General features: G+C 32.5%; 4 protein-coding genes across 8 annotated transcripts in view; 2 read left to right on the forward strand and 2 right to left on the reverse strand.

The window, feature by feature from the left end:
* The window catches only part of Mhcl (Myosin heavy chain-like), a 72,350-nt gene extending 61,731 nt beyond the window's left edge, over nt 1–10,619 (reverse strand). The window contains exons 1-2 of one of the 2 annotated variants that reach the window (XM_070639960.1): nt 9,772–10,619; nt 9,040–9,681 (exon numbers count right to left, since the gene is read on the reverse strand). In XM_070639960.1, the coding sequence (XP_070496061.1) occupies nt 9,040–9,681; nt 9,772–10,323 (1,194 nt within the window). In that variant the 5' untranslated portion in view covers nt 10,324–10,619. The remainder of the gene's footprint in view (nt 1–9,039; nt 9,682–9,771) is intronic. The other variant, XM_070639961.1, reaches the window with a different exon arrangement.
* A 2,701-nt stretch (nt 10,620–13,320) lies between these two features.
* On the forward strand, nt 13,321–14,834 carry LOC139090283 (helix-loop-helix protein 13-like). 2 transcript variants are annotated; one of them, XM_070640043.1, is made up of 3 exons: nt 13,321–13,785; nt 13,873–14,084; nt 14,151–14,834. In XM_070640043.1, the coding sequence occupies exons 1-3, from the start codon at nt 13,364–13,366 to the stop codon at nt 14,273–14,275; spliced, it is 759 nt and encodes a 252-aa protein (XP_070496144.1). In that variant the 5' UTR covers nt 13,321–13,363; the 3' UTR covers nt 14,276–14,834. The 2 variants fall into 2 exon arrangements, with proteins under 2 accessions (XP_070496144.1, XP_070496145.1); XM_070640044.1 differs by having other exon boundaries at nt 13,321–13,770.
* A 139-nt stretch (nt 14,835–14,973) lies between these two features.
* On the forward strand, nt 14,974–16,929 carry LOC139090360 (retinol dehydrogenase 14-like). The gene is made up of 3 exons (XM_070640124.1): nt 14,974–15,108; nt 15,768–15,906; nt 15,966–16,929. Exons 1-3 carry the CDS (start codon nt 14,974–14,976, stop codon nt 16,700–16,702), a joined length of 1,011 nt encoding a protein of 336 aa, XP_070496225.1. The 3' UTR covers nt 16,703–16,929.
* A 1,018-nt stretch (nt 16,930–17,947) lies between these two features.
* LOC139090297 (helix-loop-helix protein 13-like) lies at nt 17,948–19,299 on the reverse strand. Of its 3 annotated transcripts, none has more exons than XM_070640058.1 (3): nt 18,851–19,299; nt 18,537–18,748; nt 17,948–18,471 (listed from the first exon to the last, which is right to left on the reverse strand). In XM_070640058.1, exons 1-3 carry the CDS (start codon nt 19,249–19,251, stop codon nt 18,347–18,349), a joined length of 738 nt encoding a protein of 245 aa, XP_070496159.1. In that variant the 5' UTR covers nt 19,252–19,299; the 3' UTR covers nt 17,948–18,346. The 3 variants fall into 3 exon arrangements, with proteins under 3 accessions (XP_070496159.1, XP_070496158.1, XP_070496157.1); XM_070640057.1 differs by having other exon boundaries at nt 18,836–19,299; XM_070640056.1 differs by having other exon boundaries at nt 18,537–18,784; nt 18,836–19,299.
* Between the last annotated feature and the right edge of the window lie 429 nt (nt 19,300–19,728).

The raw sequence follows: 19,728 nt of genomic DNA on the forward strand, positions 1-19,728 counted from the left end.
ACCAACGACGTTGCGGTGCCCTAGCGAGTACGGTGTATTATTAGGGTTCGTTATTGGGGATAAGTCACATACCTTGCAACATAACCTTGTCAACAAATTCTAGGGTTCGACCAACAAATTCGTTCGTATCTTATAGTTCGTCCAAGGCTGCATGCCTGCGTATCAATCGCTCCAACCGTGAACATTAAGCACTTGCTTGACATATGTTCGATTAGTGAGAATCGAACCCGTGTCCCAACTAAAAGTTTGCAGTCCAACAGTTCAGCCACAGTTGCCTTAATGTCACATCAACATTTTCACTTACATATGACTCGAAACCCCAAATTCCCTCTCTGCCCAGCAGCACAACTAACAATACAAGCAGCAATCAAAGCATTTTCCATGCATATCCAAAACGGAGTTAAAAGGGCCCATAAACTTCAAAATACAGCAACAACAATAATGAATCATTCCTCAAAAAAAAAAAAAAATAGAAAACAATTTTTCTTTTGTTAGTCTTCTGATAGCTTACAACCGAAGCTGCATTTTCTCCTTTTATTTTTTCATATTTATAGATTATCATCAATGTGTGACCGCCCGCGGATGTCAAATAATATAGGCCTTATACACGAAATGCTTATAAATTCTATTTCATTGTAATTACGCAATTCATAAGCGCATAAGGCTTATGTTGTAAAAAGCTAAGTACATAACACAAAAAAATGCATACCCGGCAGCAGCGACAGGAGATTTTTATATTTTAAAACATTCATGCATAGATTAAATTCCATTTAAAGACATTCAATTCAATTGGTGGTCTATTGAATGCATTTAGCTAAAGACCATATACAAACATGTATAAATCAATAAATTAAATAACTTAATTAATTAAAAATAATATCAACAATGTTTCTTTAAGGCACCGGTTGCAATCGAAAGGAAAAAGACAGCCACAAGAGAGTATTTGCTGCCAATGCATCGTGATTCAAGAAGCATAAAGTATAAAAATACATAAAATTTAAATTATAGAAAAGATGAAATATCATTGCCACTAGTCGTAATTTCATTTTATGCAGCCTCAAATCACATGAAAATGTGCAACGCAATGTAACGAAAAAAATGGAAAGTAACAATAATTGTACCTTTAATCTGACTGGGCATTGTTAATTAAATCAACATGTTGTTTGTTAATTAAAATATACAGAATATTTTCAGTAATGCGCAACCTGTGTTGCGGGGCCCTTGGCGGGACACACTAGTGTGCCAGTTTTCTGAAAATTCTGCATCGACACATTAGCGACACACGAGTCTCAACACACTAGCAATACACTAGTCTGCGACACACCGCTGTTGACACATTAGCAACACACTAGTATCGACACATTAGCAACATACTAATGTCGACACATTAGCAATACACTAACAGTGTCGACCGCTTAGCGTCACAGTTGCGCTACACTAGCGCAACATGTGTCATAACACAAAAAAGTTTGAACAACACTGGAATAATTTTTCATATATTTTGTCACGTTGGACATGATTTTTTGAAGAGTAATCATGCATGTTTTGGAGTTACCTCAAGGGTAAACAGTTGACTGACGAATGTCAGTATAATGAACCGTGGGAGTCATGATTTTTATGAGACATATCAAATAATGCTTTATGACTGAATCGTCAATTGACAAAGTATGCTAATGATGCCTTCTATGGAAATAGAAACCTTGAATAAGCCAATTATAATATGATTGAGTGCAATCAATAATCACTGAGCATGAGCGCATCCATAGCTAATCTACAATAACATGTTGAATGTGCCTTTTTATTAAAAGCATGCCGCTGGCGTACGACATTCAAATGTGATGTAATGTGTAATAGAACTGCATAAATTGCAATAATTTTCCTTATTCATATGTCAGTAATTTTCATGTCTTTAATCATAAGGCACACAAAGTTGTTGATTGTTTTATTAAGTTGTTACTTGATGATCTTCAGCAGCATATATAAAAGTTTTATTTTTGTTGGATCTCATTATAATTTCACACGATTTTGCTTTTAAAGAGCTATTTACGACACAAAAGCCGATTACTAGATTATTTATAATAAAAGTGAATAAGATTAAAGTTCAATAAAGTATTGGGGTTGATTGTAAATGATGTAAATTAGTAGATGTTGAATTTTTAATGCAGTTTCCATTTCTCTGACAGGTAAATTTGGTTTGTACTGCTTTAATTACGATAGGGACAATTGCAAATTCATAAAAATTCTAAAGAAGTAACGGTTTTCTTTATTTGAATACGAATTCAAAACAAAGTATCCAAAATTTAAGAAAATTGCAAATTTAAGTACTTTTTGGTCATTTTACAATCTCATAACATGTTGAATACATAACTTTAAGCTATATACTAACAAAAGATCGATAATATGACAAGCAACTGTGTCCAGGAAGGCCAAATTATGAAAAACAAAAACAATTTCTGAATGTAAACAATTGATTTGAATTTCGAAATTTTGAACTTTTTTCAAAGCTTGCTTAACGGACATAATTGCTTTTCAAAACTATTGAGAATATATTATTCGAAATTTCACTGTTAATCTTACAAGCCATCCAGTATGCAAGGAACGACCTTTCTTAACCACTGCACATCATAAGCACACAATCCCCCCAAAACTACCGTCATAAAATTCATCATAAAAAAAAATCTTAAATAACCATCGATTTATTGTCTGACTCAATAACTTCTATTACCGAATATATTTTTTCGTTACTTGCCCATGAAAAATTAATTAACTTTCGCTTGCTTTAAGAAGGAAAGAAAAATTTAACACGCAAAAACTCCCACGATTAAGCCACAAATGAAATATCGCATAAATTCTTCATAATTTCTTACAACTAACGCCGTTATGTTCCATTTCAACATGTTCAACATGAAGTGATTGTGCATCACTATAAAAAAAAGTGCGAAAAAGCAAGAAAGATTGATTATAAGTACTCGAACTTGTTTCTTTATGCTCGATCATGTTGATTTATTGAGCATTGCTATCGATCTTTCTCATTCGTAGACAGTTAAGTGAGTTTAAATGAGGAAATATAACATGAATCATTTGTATGAATGAGTGCAAGATGTTCATGAAAAGCAGCTTACATAGGTAAGCATGTGAGAAAAAGCGCCAGAAAAGTTGTAAATCAGATAAAGATTTGCAATACATTCGGTGAACCTTTTAACCTTTATTTTGATTTCAGTTATTTGTTTTCATTTGAAAATTGGCCTGATTTTTAGCTTGTTTTATTGGATGTTGATTGAATTGGGAGCGGATTGAGTGTGGCTTGGACAATAATAAGCGATTTGTTAATGATTTTTTCGTGAATTTCAATTTTTTGAATTTGATTCTATGCTAAATTTTCTAATTTTATGTTATTCAGACTGTAATCAACTTCTTTAGTTGTTGTTGAAGTATTTAGCATGATGGATATCGATCAATAAGTATAATTAAAGAACTTCCTTGCGGATTTAAGCAATAAAAATGTTTATTCTTCGACGTTTAAAAACAAACTAAATATTTGTATGAAGGGGTCAACAACTATGAAAAGGGAAAAATCAACTAATTGTATTTGCTTATATAATTTGAATGTTAAATGACAGTTGATACTTTTTGAACAATTTTCATTCAAAAATATCTGTTTTAATGTATCTAACAGCTTTAATATCACTCTAAGGTTCATACTGGATCTTTAGAAAATAATCATCACTAAGATTGTTGAAACAGTTAGTTGACGGACTCATATCCTCGAATATTCTCTTAAATTCTTGAAGACTATACTATCCTTTTTTTATTTGAAGCCAAATATAACTTTGTATTCACTAAATGCTTTCCCATACCTAACTCTTGGTCAATTCAAATCAAACTCAACTTGCAAATTCCTGAATTTATCGATATTTGTAAATATAATACAATAATAAAGGTTACAAAGGGGGGCAATAAAGTGTTTGTTATTTTATGAACTTTTTGGTGAATTTATCCCATTCTTTTTCTCATATTTTACTTTAATGCCATATATCAATAGCACGAGACTTGATAAATAATACTTGGACTTTATTATGACTGTTACAAAAGAGTCTTGTAGAGATTGATGGACATTTATTCATAATAATAATCTCAGTGGTAAGTAAAAATGCAAAAATCAAATAATTTTGTAATGCAAAGAAATGGCTGAATATAGTTTACATTTATGACTCATAATCTACGTAAATAAACGCAGGAACAAATAGCTGCACAATGATCAACAATATTGTGAAATTGAAATGAATTCAGCGACTCAGAAAAAATTTATACAATTGACAATCCTTAAGTATTGTCTGCATGGCAGGCGAATATTAAATTTAATATACTAAATATATTTATGCCTTAATCACATTTGATGTATGTAAATTATACACAAAATGAATTGTAATTGCTTGTTTTACAATATATACACAGATTGAAGCTTTATACAAATGAAAATAATCAAATCTTCAGGAAATTGCATGATCTGCTACCTCCTACAAATGTCGCAAGACATACTTTTCCATATTAAATAGTAAAGAACTCACTGAATTTGCATTTAACATTTTACGTTTCATCCAGCACATTAAAAATATGTGAGAGAATCTCATTTACAATTATTGCTGTAAAGGCAACAAATATTTTATTCCGTTTTGGATTTGTTTTTAAAAATCTGTCCACTGCCTACACAATGATTACACTTGCTATTTAGGCATCTTATATCTTGATAATCTGTTTAGCTTATTTGTTTAGGTTTGATGTGACTTGAAGGTTGTCATTTTGTCAAAATAGATGTTGATATTCTTAAGAATGATTTGAAGCTGCATATTTATGCATTGTGTGAACTAGTTATTTATGAATTATAAAAGTTTCTGACTGAAATGTTAATTTGGAACGTTATTCAGAAGATCCAGACGAAGTTTTAAACATTCTATTTTGTACAATAAATTCCTTAGATCAAACAAAATCTTGCTCAGTCACAGTTAAAGAACTTCAACAGATAGTTGAGAGAGATACCACAAAGCTTATTTACAAATTAGTATAATTTAAGAATTTAAATAATAATATGTTTATTCGTCGAATTTAAAAACAAACTAAATTATTTATATTAAGTGGTCTACAACTATGAAAGGGGAAAATCAACTAATTGTAGTTGCAAATATAATTTGAATATTAAATGACAGTTGACATATTCTCAAAAGATAGTCTGATTCTTATAGGGCTAATCAGTCAATAACATAGAGTAGCGAACAAACAAAGAGCATACTCATGAGTGGCTTAAAAAATTGAGCATAATCAAATATGTTGATTGAGTATAGCTTGCATCTTAGGTAAGGATACTGATTATCTGTTAGGAGTGACACTACAAAACATAGATCGAAGTCGACTTGAATTCACACCAGTTCGCTGAAAACCGTTAAAAATTTACATGAATTTATTCCTGCTTTCACTTGTGAAGTATACCATTTCATACATGTTTCAATTGGCTCTTGAAGAACTGTAGCGAACTCAATTCGGCTTTGATCTTTGTAAACAAGCATGTCTGCAACAAATTCAAAATTCATCACATCAACATTCTTCCTACATCTGACAATCGTTGACCATTCCCATATTGCGCTTACATCACTCAACTCTCTTACTTGTTGTCTCTATTCTTAACCTTCCCAAATCTGTCCGTTATTCATTTATCTTTTTCTTTTTAATTCTCATCGTTTTTATTCAAATTTAAGTAGTCAAAAGACATCAACGCATGAATCGGAAATCATAATTTTTATTTACGACTCTAAAATGTTGATCATTTTATTTATAGTATTAGTCAAATGATTTTTAATGGACCTAATATCATTAGTCTCTTCCATTTCAGTCTCAAATTGTTCCAAAAATATCGCAAAATAATTTTTTATCAGTAAATTTTTTGTCATTTTCTCGTCATGCTCGAGACTTAATCGGACTTTACCCATAAGCTGCTGTAGAGCGTCATTAAATTGTTGATAAATGAGTTGCTGTTTGTCGGAGTCATGCATATTCATGATGATTTTATAGAGATCATAAACATTATAATCCCATTCACATTCACTTTTATTAACTTCCTCGTAAATTTTGGACAGTATGTCAACAACATCTGAATTATAATTGAGATTTGAATTTGATTTGAGAAATTTATCACGTACTGTATCGTCGTATAGCTGACTTTTGTAGTTCCTGCATTTTGGAGTGACAAGATTCAAAATATTTTGAATTTCCTTTTTTGCAGTTTTTTCAGCTGATTTTTTTAGAATTTTTTCTTTGAACTCTTGAAATTCAGTTCCTTTATGCTTCTTTTGGCAACGTCCAAGTAAGTTGACAACAGCTGAATGACTGTCCATAAATGGTGGGTCACATTGGAGAGTCCATTTCTCATTGAAGACACCAAAAGTCTGTGCGAAGAAATGAAATTTGATGTCCTTAACTTGACCGGGTATGATCCGGAATAAATTCTTGTCAAAGAAGAATGTCTTGTCTGTTGGCAGTTCCAGGAATTTGTATTGATCCTCAATCTTTACTTTTTGGAATTGAACATTGATTGCAATTTCCCCGCGATTCTCCAATTTTATTGATTTTGTATGTTTTTCGTACTTAAAGCCATTAAAAGTCACATCCAGTAAGTAGTCACAACTGATCTCATTCTCGACATCCAAGACATTGCCATCAATAACTAAAATTTGCTTCCTCTTCGTCGGTTCTTCAATAATTATACATTCAGCTTTTGGCACCGATTGTCTTGCAATATCCTCAACATTCGCACAGACTGCCAACTTTTCCATCCTCGGTCGATATTTGGCAACATTCAAATTTGTATTTCGTGCATGACTGTCGGCAATTTCCAAGAACTTTTCCGTTGCCTTTTTATTATCTACAGATATGTTCTGTTCCTTTAAGATAGCATCAGGTGTTTGGATGTATGTGATGTCTGGAGGTGTACAACATTGTTCAGACTTTGGCACAGTAAGATGTAATTTATATCGCGATTTTTCCGGCATTCTCCAAAAATTCAAGTCACCTACATTAATTCGCGACTTTTCAATTATTTCTTTTGCTTTCATAACTTTACGTAAATCATTTGGATTTGAATTTAGCAATAATTCTTGACGATGTCGAAGTGTTGCTTTTGCAATTCTCTTACTTTCTTTTTCACGTATTTCAATCCATTTCATCCAATTAAGCAATCGACGATCATCATCTTTATTTCGTAGCTTATTTCCTCTCATCTCGAGTGATGTAGAATACAGTGGAATGAGTGAACATGATGACTTTTCAGTAAATTCACCATAAACAATCGTGTCAATATTATGAAGTAAGTCACTCATAAATTTTGTTGCTGTTGTTTCAGCTTCAAGCTTTACATCATGCCATGTTATTAAGCTTTCACGCGATACTTTTCGGGTAGATGTAAACTTTGAATTAATTTTAAACTTTTTCATGGCTTTTTTGAAATTTTAATTGACAATCAAAATATTCCAAAGCATACTTAGATGTGTTAAAAATCATCTGACCAAACTGACGAGATAATGAATTCAATTTTAACAAGTGCCAAATGGCACAGTTGTGTGAGTGGATTTTTGTGTTTTGAATTTAAAATTCTTTTCTTTTTCACTCAATTGTATTTTAAGTAGATGGACTTAAAAATTACGAATTTCTACATTGTTTGGATTTGAGAGGGAATTATTTTTGGGAAGTTTTGTGATTCACATTGACTTGCTTGACGTGATTATGAGATTTTAATGGTTCTACAAGATTTGACCGGTTTAGACAATGCGTCACTTTTTATTATTGCTTGATTATCTTGGTTTTGGTCCACTTTTTCTTAGAATATTGACGTGGGCAAAAAGATATCAAAGTAGTCTGTTGTTTTTAGGTTTGAAAACTAAATAACCGTTATTTTTCAAAAATTAAATAGCCGTTATTTTTCAAAAAATATATTTTCGATACAATTCAAAAAAATGCCGGTTATTTTCAAAAAATAAATGACAGTTAATTCTCAAAAGAATAAATGGCCGTTAACTTTCAAAAAATAAATGATCTTTTTTTTTCAAAAATTTAAAATATGTTATTTTCAAAAAATGACTAATTATGAATTTTCAAAAAAGTAGCATCCGCTTTTTTCAAAAACTAAATGGCCGTTATTTTTCAAAAATAGAAAATTCGTTATTTTCAAAAAATAAATGACCGTTATTTTTCAAAGATTAAATAATCGTTAGTTTTCAAAAAATAATCAAATGCTATTTTTCAAAAATTAAAAACCTGGTCCTTTTAAAAAAAATTCAAAAAACTTTTCAAGAACATAAAAACCGTTAATTTTCAAATTTAAAAAGACCGTTACAAAAATTAGAAAATTATTCTCAATCGGTAAGTAACTATTGATTCGAGATTCTCTATTTAACACCTTTCATAATTCACAAGCACAAGTTCGAAATTAGGTGAAATGCGCTTTAGTCACGCCAACCCCCAAAACATTCACCTACTTAAGAAATTTTGTTTTGAAATGGGGGATTATTCTAAATTGATGCCACTAAAAATATTTGAAATGCCTTATTATTGTGCACAATGGATAAAGAGAAATGCGAAGAATGGAAGTGAAAAAAATAAACAAAAAATTGCCCCGCACAATCACTATGAATTGCTCATTATAGCTTACAAAGATTGTATCTACTTATTATCTGAATGAAATTTTTATGTTTACCAATATACCTAATAAATGCCAATTGTTGTACAGACACTGATTACCGTTAAACCTTAAAAACGATTAATTGTAAACATCAACTTTATGCTCTATTTGATTGCAATTTTTGCACGAGTTTTTGTTGAGGAATCGCAGAATGTCATTTTTATGGCTTTTTGTGATGACTCGATAGATATCAAGCCGCAATTGTGGGACGTATATTCTATTTTCAGATTTTTTTATGGTTTTTATTTTCATTTCACTTGCTGACTTTTGCAAGCACAAAATAATAATAAAGTATAAAGGAACAGTTTACTTACATGATTGAATCGTTTACTTGCACTCCTTCGTAGTGTATTGCAATCTGATACCTGAGACATTTTATCGATTTCATCATGATTAGAACCTTCTTTTGGCATACAACGTCTTGACAATTCGACAAGCTCAGCAACAGGCTGAACTTCAACAATTACGCTATTTCCACTATTTCTTATCATTTCAATAATTGCTTCACGTGGACATTTATCAACAGGTTGACGATTAACTTTCAATAAACGATCACCGGGTAATAGTCCAGTATCGTTACCCGTAGATGCACCTGGTTCAGCAAATATAACGGATTTTGATGTTGGAATAAAAAGTGATTCCGAACGATCAAGTACAATGGCATTTCTCAAACTAAAACCAAAATCATGAGTTTTTCGTCTGGTGATAATTAATTCTCTTGGCGGCGGTAATGAAACGAATCTGATTGGCGGTAGTGGAAGACTAACATCATCAAATTGCTGTATACGAGTCCAACTGTATAAACCTTGCGATTCACCAACAGGACTTAATGAAAATGGTGGTGTCGCAAATGATGAATTTGTTGTGTCTGTTAGACTTTCAGCTGACGGTGATGGTGTTGTGGCTATGTTTAAATTATGTTGATTATGATTTGGTGATAATTGTGTGAATACGATCTAAAATGAGCAATAAAGAACAATGGAAAGTCAAAAATTTCTATTTGATTTACTAATTCTTTGGGTATTGCATGCATGACTTGCTCTTACCTCATCACCCATACGCTCATTTTGTAATGTGTTACGCATTAGTACTGCTCTCGAATCTGAGTCGTTAACATTCACTAGACTGGTTTTTGAACCTTTAAGAATACCTCTCTTTGGTGGTCGTGGAGGAACGGCTGGTAAGTTTTGCATATTAGTGCTGCTCGCATACATTTGTATGGAATTATCTGATCCATTGTCAGACAGTTGCGAGAGAAATGTTGCGGAAACTGTTGAATTTGTTCCAGTTACAATTTGACCACGTCTCTCATAGACATCACCATTATTTAAATCAATGACTGTTGTTGTATTGCCAGCAAATACCTCCTCACTACCTCGGTCTAATTCATTACCGCGATCGATATCCAGTTGAGCAAAAAATGCTGAACTGTAGTCTGCTGTTATTCCGGATGGTAATTTTGCCTTTTCTTTTCGCTTTCCTGAACGGATTTTTAAGGAGCGCCTCACTTCCTCCAACTTGTCAACAGTTTCAAGTTCTTCGCCACCTGCACCGACCTTCCTCGACTTTTTCTCCTTCTTCCCAATAAAATTAAACATTTTTTTTTTTCGCAAAAACTCTTTTTTATGGGCGGTGGACACAATGGAACTACACAAATTTATTGATTTCTTTTCGTTCACTTTTTTTGTTAAAAACTTTTTAAAGATTTTCTATTTAAAAAATGCAATTTTAAACATGTTTATAAATATGGAATGATGATTGAATACCGATGACGCAAGTTGTTTGGTCACAAATATAATATAGACACAAGTCCACCACAAGAACAGTTAATTTTTAACTTTACGATTTATTATTAGGTCACCAATAATAATTTAATATTTCTTATACACAATCATATAAATTTAATCAAACTTTTTATCATACACGATTACACATATAAATGCCTCATAAATGCTATAAATTTTTGATAAGATTTTCACACTTTTATTTGCTTATTTTTGAATTAAAATTATTTGTGAAAAATAAAAACAAATCGACAGCTGAAATTCAGCTGAGGTAACTGACATATTATCCAATTTCACTGAAATGTCTTTTCTCCTCTTTTGGGTGATATTTGGTTGTGGCGCGTGTTGCATACTCTTCAGGGGTTATACGTTTTTATGCAAATATTTTAACGGTTTTTTCTGTTTAGCACGTTGAGTTGCTTGTCTTGTAGAAATACTGATTGTTTTTCACACTTAATTGCTTCGATGACTGCAAAAATCAATTCTGGCTTACTTAGAAGTTACCAAAAACTTTAAAAATTGTAATTCTAATTTAATTCATTTTTTCGATATGCTGAGAAATTAAAATATTAGAATTTCAAAAGATTTGGCGTGCCTTCTTACTTTCAGCTTATATACTTACTGTAATCAAGTTCTTATGTGGAGTTTAGGTTACAACAAAGCTTTGTTTGAACAAATTTCTTCAATTTGCAACAGATTTGCAAGATAAAGATCCTAATTGTTATAACGGCCATTTACCATTCAAAGTATATAAGTTTATTACATAGTTGAAAACCCCTTTCTTATAAAATATCAGTCTGTATTTGAACTCCGATGAATAAACATGACTGTGAATTAAAAAATAATTCGTTAAGAAAGTCGTTTGAATTATACTCCAAATATACAATTACAAAATTAATGTTATAAATTTGCATATATGTCTAATTTATATTAATCTAATTTTAGAATTCCGAAGATAAACTCGCACCTTAGAAATTTATAAAAAGTGCGGGAAACAGTGAGCGAATTTTCAAAGCAAATTCAAAGACAAAATTGCGGAAATGTTTGAAATTTGAATAACCAGTATAATTGACAGAAGATTTATTTTATTAATAATGATTGTTATTTGAATTTACAGGGTGTGCATTGACCAATATTTTAACAATACATATCAAGTTATCCTATTTGTCATTGAATCAGGTATAATTGACATATTTAACAGATTTTTTTAACTTGTTATATACATTTAAATTTATCACAAATTCGAATTTTTCGACATTAAATTTCGAACTCAACGTATTTCAAAATATAAATTTACGTTAAGAAAAAACGGAAAATTTGAATTTTTGAATTTGTTGAGAAAAATTAACGGTCATTTTTGAGACAGTCATGCTCTTATTTAAATAAGAATCTGATTTTCTTCCACTCAAATTGCGTTTGAACCAACGCTAATTCTTTAACATAACATCAAACTGTAATCCGCATGCAAAATTTACATTCCGATCGACATATTTATTGAAATGTTGCCACTAATGCGACAAGGTGACAGTATATTTAGAATCAACTTAGGATCAAAAGCAACTTTGCAAATTTTGTTGTTTTCGCCAAATGGCTGTAATTTGATTCTGCCGCTTCGTAGTTATAGTGCCAATATTTCAATATGTGATCTGATAGGGTTTGTGTATTAGAAATTACCCAGAGTGTTTTGTCTCAAATTAAAAGTTTTTCGACATTCGATTGTCTTTGTAAAAATTCGTATTTTAAAATAAAAGTTCGAAACGTCGAATTTTTTGAAATCGAAAAATTCGAATTTACGAAGCCTTCCTCTGATTTTAAAATGTGGTCCTATAGGGTTGCTGTCTTAAAAATTACCAATTAAAGTATCTTGCGATCTTACTTGCATTTGACAACTTTCATTCAAATTTTATTGAATTCCATACAAAAAGTTCAAAATTTTTTTTAAAAAATTTTCAAGGAACCAAACAATGTCACAGCTTATTAGCATTTTCACACTTTAAAATAAATCCATAAACAATAAAATTAAAATCCAATTCAGATCCAACCAAAATAATTCTCACAAATAAAAATAATTTTTATTTAACTTGCCATTAATCGTTTAAGCCACGCGACAATACGCATGTATCAACCACAACGAATGAATGAATGAATATATTTTTAGAATTTGTTACAATTATTGTCAACAACTATTACATAAATATTTTATTTATTTTGATGCTTTTTTAAATAGGAACTGAAAAATCCTTTTATGTCGATCAACACCCTTCTCATGAATATTGTGAATGCAAGGTCATCAGGAAGTGCACGCGTATATTTGTATTGTTTGCCTTGCGGCTGATTTTCAAGTACCAAACATGACAAGGAAGGGTGAGGGATTTAAATAGTTCCTCATCCTTCCGATAAACGAGGGTTTTGTGTGTATTTGACTCCTTGCTCTAATAGGAAGGCACTCAACAGTGTGGAAAATTGTATAAAATTGATTAATTGAGCATTGCAATGAAAAACAGATTGAAATGCTGTTTATTAGCTCACATGCGACTTGTGGGAAAAGATAACAAAAAATTAAGCTATGATCATTGTTTGTAGTGATTAACATCAGATTAATGTCATGTCACTAATTTCTTTAAAAATTCATGAGTATCGCGTGCGATAAAAATTTTAAAATTCAGGAACTGGTGAGAAGAAAAATTGGAAGGCGGAGTTATGCTGTGGAGAATGTTTTTCCTCAATGTTTTGTCATGGCTGCATATGGACTGGATCATGCTCAGAAATATTTTTGCACCATTTTCAATCGAAGACTCATCCCGAACGGAAGTGAATATTTCCTGTCCAAATTAATACTTTAAAGTCATAAAAAATGGAAAAGTTAAGTCGGAATCAGTTGCCAGACTCATCATCATCACCTCCGCTAAGTGGAATCTTTCAGACATTCGATGATGATGCAATGTCGGATTTACCGTCGTGTGTCTACGCAAATCCTCATCATCATCACCATCATCAACTTCCATCGTCTCATATCCAACTCAATAATTTATCAGCACAGAATTTGTCACCTAACAGTGCAAATAGCTTGCGACTCAGTGTCAATAACTTCAGACAAATGCAGCAACATTTCATGCAGCATGGAAGTGAAATGTCTGAAAATCCGTCAAATTTATCAAGTTCAACCTCATCGTCCACAAATAATTCAGGACATTTCAATACACAAATTAAGAATCATTCAAGGCAGCAAGGACCAATCCGCGAACGCAAAAGAACAATGAGGTCTGCTCCAAATGGGTACTTGATTTAGAACCATTTTTATTTTGGAACTACTTCACATCCTATCAAAATTATAATCGTGTAATTTTTGATTCTACTCTACAGCTCAATAAATGCAGCATTCGACGAACTTCGTGTCCATGTACCTACGTTTCCGTATGAGAAACGATTGAGCAAAATTGATACTTTGAGACTTGCAATTGCTTATATTGCTTTATTGAGAGAAGTTCTAGAGGCTGACTACGATCCATTGACTTATGTTGAGAAATGTCTGCGAGGGGAAATTAAGGCTGATCGAGCTCATTGGAACACAAGTGGTAAATATTCTGAAAATTGTGATTTCCAGCCTTTATTAAACCATGGATCTTGGTTTTTTTTACTAGATTTGACAGCACGATTGTCATGGATAAATTGGGAGAATCTTGGAGTTCATCCAGGCAGACGAACATTGTTAACAACTCTAGCTTTAGGAGCTGACACGTCACATCTTATGGGATCGCATATTTGAATTCCGGATGCAATATTCAATGACTTTCATTATTAATAAAATGTGCAATTTTTGGTGGATTTTTAAGGACATGAAAAATAATTTGTTTATCACTTCTTAATGCTGCTTAATTTCCATCCACAAGAGACAAATACTTGAAAAAGAATAGAAATTTTGCCAGAAGAGGAACAAGACTGGTTTTGATGGTCGATGCACGTGGTGAAATGTTTAAAATGAATGAGTAGAAAGGACCTTACGCCAATCACGTGCCGCGAGGAAACGATTCAAAGCAGCGGAACTAAATTGGAAGGCAATTGAGGGTGAAAATATGTTTATATGTTATTATCGAGATGTGTTGATTTCAAAATTGTTTATTAAATGATGTGAGCCAATTATAGATTGTGTGACGAAATAATGTTAGCTCTTAAAAAACATATTGGAACTGTATTTAAAGTTAAATTATCATACATCAATCGCTATGCTGACAAATATCAGTTCTCTTTGTAGTAACAATAATTGTATGTTCCATTTATAAATCAGATAATAAACTCTCGATTTTCTCATAAAGTCTCTCACGATATCCAATGACTTAAACATTTTGTCAAAGACTTTGCAGAAAAAGAATTCAGTCTTGTTACGGATCTTAAAGTCTTTGGATGACAAGCATAATTTTTGGATTATTTTAAAATTAATATTCTAGAAAAAGTTTAATTTCAAGAATGTTTATACCTTATAATGTACTTAGTATAAGTTCGATTTATCTATGGATTGCTGTATTTACAATTGCTGCAGTTATTGGAATTGGGTACAATATTTATGTAAAACTTACTTGCGGTAAATTTCAGGATAAAAATGTAAGTATCTCCGAAATGTCTCTTTAAAATCTGTTGAAATTACATCTATAACTTGTAAATGAAGGAACTAACTACTCCTTTTTGGACAAATAATAACTATATTTTATGACTAAATAAGTTATTTATTGTTTGAAGATTGCAAACAAACTAAATATTTATCAGAAAGGGCTATTATATATGGGATAAAAGGGGAAAATCAACTAATTGCATTTGCAAATACAATTTGAATATTAAATGACAGTTGATTTATACAAAAAATGAATCCTTTTAAATAAGATTTTGATTAGATTTTCCAAGATTTTTCAGCAAATTAGGGTTCAAATTTACTTTTTCTAGCCAGGAATCTTAATTTTTTGGTCATTAAGCTTCTTAAGTCACTATTATTATTTCTTAATAGCGCAAGTCGTCTAATCAATCCGAAATTCGGCCATAAGCCGGCGTGACTCTGACTTGCTTAAAAACTTGATGTGATATCCGGGAATATATCTGAATCATGTCATCCTTGTGCCGATTTTGGATTTAGTAATCTACTAGTGCTATTCGGAATTAACATTACACAGTCATTCTAGACTATCATTTAGCTATTCAAGCTCTTAGATTATCCACAAGTTAGACAATACTTGAATAAATCTCACAAAATGTTCACTATTAACCTCTAGGTGAATCTAGCCGGTAAAACGATTCTCATAACCGGCTGTAACAGTGGTCTAGGAAAAGCTGTCGCCAAATACATGGCATTTAAAGGAGCTCGAATCATAATGGCATGCAGGAATCAAGAAACAGCAGAAAAAGCAAAAGGTTAATTTCAAAGGATTTATTCAATGTCAATTTTTACCAATTTCATGCTTTATTTCCAGAGGAAATAATAACTTACAGTGAAAATCACAATGTTGTGCTGCATCATCTAGATTTAGCGTCATTTGACTCAATCCGCAAATTTGTAAAAATCATTAATGAAACAGAATCCAAAATCGATATTTTGATACACAATGCGGGCTACTGCGGAGCATTTAGAAGTGCAAAAACAGCCGAAAACATTGAAATGACAATGGCAGTCAATTATTATGGTCCATTTCTACTCACACACTTACTTATTGATTTAATGAAGAAATCAGCACCAAGTAAAATTATTACAGTGGCATCAAAGGCTCATTCAGTTGCATGCTTCAATCCAAATGATACTTACTGCTTAAATCCAGTAAATTTCTTCCTTCCAACATTCCTTTATGCCAATTCAAAATTTGCATGCTTTTTATTCACTTACGAGTTAGCAAGACGATTAGAAGGAACTGGAGTAACTGCAAATATTCTTCATCCTGGAACCTGTGACTCTCCAATTTGGAATAAAACTCCTTTTCCAGTAAGCATACCGATTTTCATTGCTAGAAAGTTCATGAAGTCAATTCAGCAAGGCACACAAACAATTCTTCATGTTGCACTGTCAAAGCATGTGGAAGGAGTGACTGGACAGTATTATCGAGACTGTAAGCCTAAAAAGTCAGTTAAAGGAACCTACAGGAAGGATTTGCAAAACACTTTATGGGAAGAATCAAAGAAAATTGTGAAAATGGCAGAGCATGATCCTCACATTTAGAAAAGAAAATCAATACACAGCAGAAGTCTGAATTTTATGTAACTCAATCGTAATACAAATCACTTGCAGCAATGGGTTGTTTTTCTATTCCTTTGATTCTTTTAGCACATGCTCAAACGTTTAATGCTGGTGTGGATTTTAATTATGACGTTTTGTGAACTTCCGTGCTTTGAAGATTTATCTGGGTGGATTGGATTAGTCGACCGTACTTTCTGACTTACTGTATTGTAACCATGCCCCTATGTGGAACTTAGGTTACTGCAAATGTTTTTCATCTGATTCTGTTGCTGAGTATGCCACATAGAATGTTCTGTTGCTGACTATTCCATGGATGTACCATTTGGATCTGCAAAACGTTTCTTCCTTTGCGGGTTCCAACCATGGGCGGTGTCGGCCGTATATCAAGCTATAAAATGGCTAACTCATGGCATATTCCGGAAATGTCAAATTTTTACCCAGACATACATAAAAGGTCGACTAATCGCAAAATATTCCAGTTGGGTGGAGCATCTTAAGTTGATCACAAATCTTAATTACATTTAGAACCTTGATCACTTCAAGTGGAATTGCGCAAATTAGTCATATTGACAGCGATTTATGCCATGAGCCCTGATTTGGTTGTCTGTGAGAATCGATCCCAACATCCTTGAAAAAGTCGGTTAATCGTTCAGAATCTGGCACCTCCTGGCTGACGTGACTAAGATAGTAGTCGGTTTTTAACCAAATCCTTGCCGAATCCCACATCAAGTTACAATAACGACGTCCTGTGGTCGGATTTTTAATCGGTTAAACGATATCTCGAGTGGAAAGTTGATGACTACTTGATCGGCACTTATTGAAATGTTGCCACCACTGCGACGAGGCAGTGTACTTAGAACCAAGCCACTAGGCTTAATATCTGCCGATTGGGCTAGTTTTATTGTCTAGTCGTTAAATGTTTCAATGTCCACTCGGGTATATTCTATTTGAGATCAACTCTTTCACTAGCACAAGATATTCACTTGCATGTATCCATTACCAAACTGCTCCAATGTTCAACAAGCATCTACCACACGGAATTCCACTAATAGAACACAAACATTATGCTAACTTTTATAAATATACAGGAATATGTTTCGTAAGAATAAATTGAAAATGTCAAAAACAGACAGTCAAACTTTCTTTTGATAAATTATATAATGCTTCAATTCCTTTATTTATTTCTTTATAGATTCCTTTAAAATTAGAATACTTTAAACATTTCATTTAAATCTATCAAATTATAGATTGTCACTTAAGCTATAATTGGCTCCCATCATTTAATAAACAATATTGAAATCAACACATCTCGATAATAACATATAAACATATTTTCACCCTCAATTGCCTTCCAATTTTGTTCCGCCGCTTTGAATCGTTTCCTCGCGGCACGTGATTGGCGTAAGGTCCTTTCTACTCATTCATTTTAAACATTTCACCACGTGCATCGACCATCAAAACCAGTTCTGGCAAAATTTCTATTCATTTTCAAGTATTTGTCTCTTGTGGATGGAACTTAAGCAGCATTAAGAAGTGATAAACAAATTATTTTTCATGTCCTTAAAAATCCACCAAAAATTGCACATTTTATTAATAATGAAAGTCATTGGATATTGCATCCGGAATTCAAATATGCGATCCCATAAGATGAGATGTGTCAGCTCCTAAAGCCAGAGTTGTCAACAATGTTCGTCTGCCTGGATGAACTCCAAGATTCTCCCAATTTATCCATGACAATCGTGCTGTCAAATCTAGTCGCAAAAAATAAGATCCATAACTTAATAAGGCTGAATATTACAATTTTCACAAAACTTACCACTTGTGTTCCATTCCGCATTGTCTGCCTTAATTTCACCTCTTAAGCACTTCTCAACATAAGTCAGTGGATCATAGTCACTGTCCAAGACCTCCCTCAACAACGATATGTATGCGATTCCTAATCTCAATGTGTCTATCTTGCTTAATCGCTTTTCATATGGGAATGTAGGAACATGGACACGTAAATCATCAAATGCTGCATTAATTGAGCTGTTAAAGGAATCAGAAAAATTGACCAATTTGTAGCTAATTGAAAATTGTCAATGAACTTAAATAAAAAAATTCTAAATCAAGTACCCATTAGGAGCAGACCTCATTGTTCTCTTCCGTTCGCGGATAGGTCCTGGTTGTCTTGCATTCTTAATCTGTGCGTTGTAATTTCCCAAATTATTTGAGGACGATGAAGTTGAACTGGATAAATTTGATGGATTTTCAGACATTTCATTTCCGTGCTGCATGAAATGTTGCTGCATCTGTCTGAAGTTATTGACATTAAGTCGCAGATTTGCGCTGTTTGGTGACAAATTCTGTGCTGATAAATTATTAAGTTGGATATGAGACGATGGAAGTTGATGATGGTGATGATGATGAGGATTTGCGTAGACACACGACGGTAAATCCGACATTGCATCATCATCGAATGTCTGAAAGATTCCACTTAGTGGAGGTGATGATGATGAGTCTGGCAACTGGTTCCGACTTAATTTTTCCATTTTTTATGACTTTAAAGTATGAACTTGCACAGTAAATATTCACTTCCGTTCGAGATGAGTCTTCGATTGAAAATGGTGCAAATCTGAGCATGATTCTTAAATACATAATTTTCACATCTATAAAATTGTGTGTATCGCAGCCATCATAAAACATTGAGGGAAAACATTCTTCTATGCAACATAGCTCCGCCTACTTTTTGTGCTGTACTGTTATTAGAAATATTTTTGGTGCATTTTTCTCATGCTAACTGAATGATGTTTTGGATTGACGATTAAAATTATGATTTAGATTACTAACGCTAAGCTTCTTGAGGGATTAAGCATCAATAAATGGGATTGTAGCATCACGAATGTTTAATGATTGCTCGAAGTGAAGCATAGTCCTTAATTGGAAGATAACAAAATTAAGTCTTTTCCGATCAGATTACTGTTTGGCGTTCCAGTAGTTTGAGAAGAACTTCTTTAGTATTTCAAAAT

Source organism: Chironomus tepperi, unplaced genomic scaffold (assembly GCF_022539635.2).
Source record: "Chironomus tepperi strain 1889 unplaced genomic scaffold, CSIRO-AGI_Ctep_v1 contig_217, whole genome shotgun sequence".
Lineage (NCBI taxonomy): Eukaryota > Metazoa > Arthropoda > Insecta > Diptera > Chironomidae > Chironomus > Chironomus tepperi.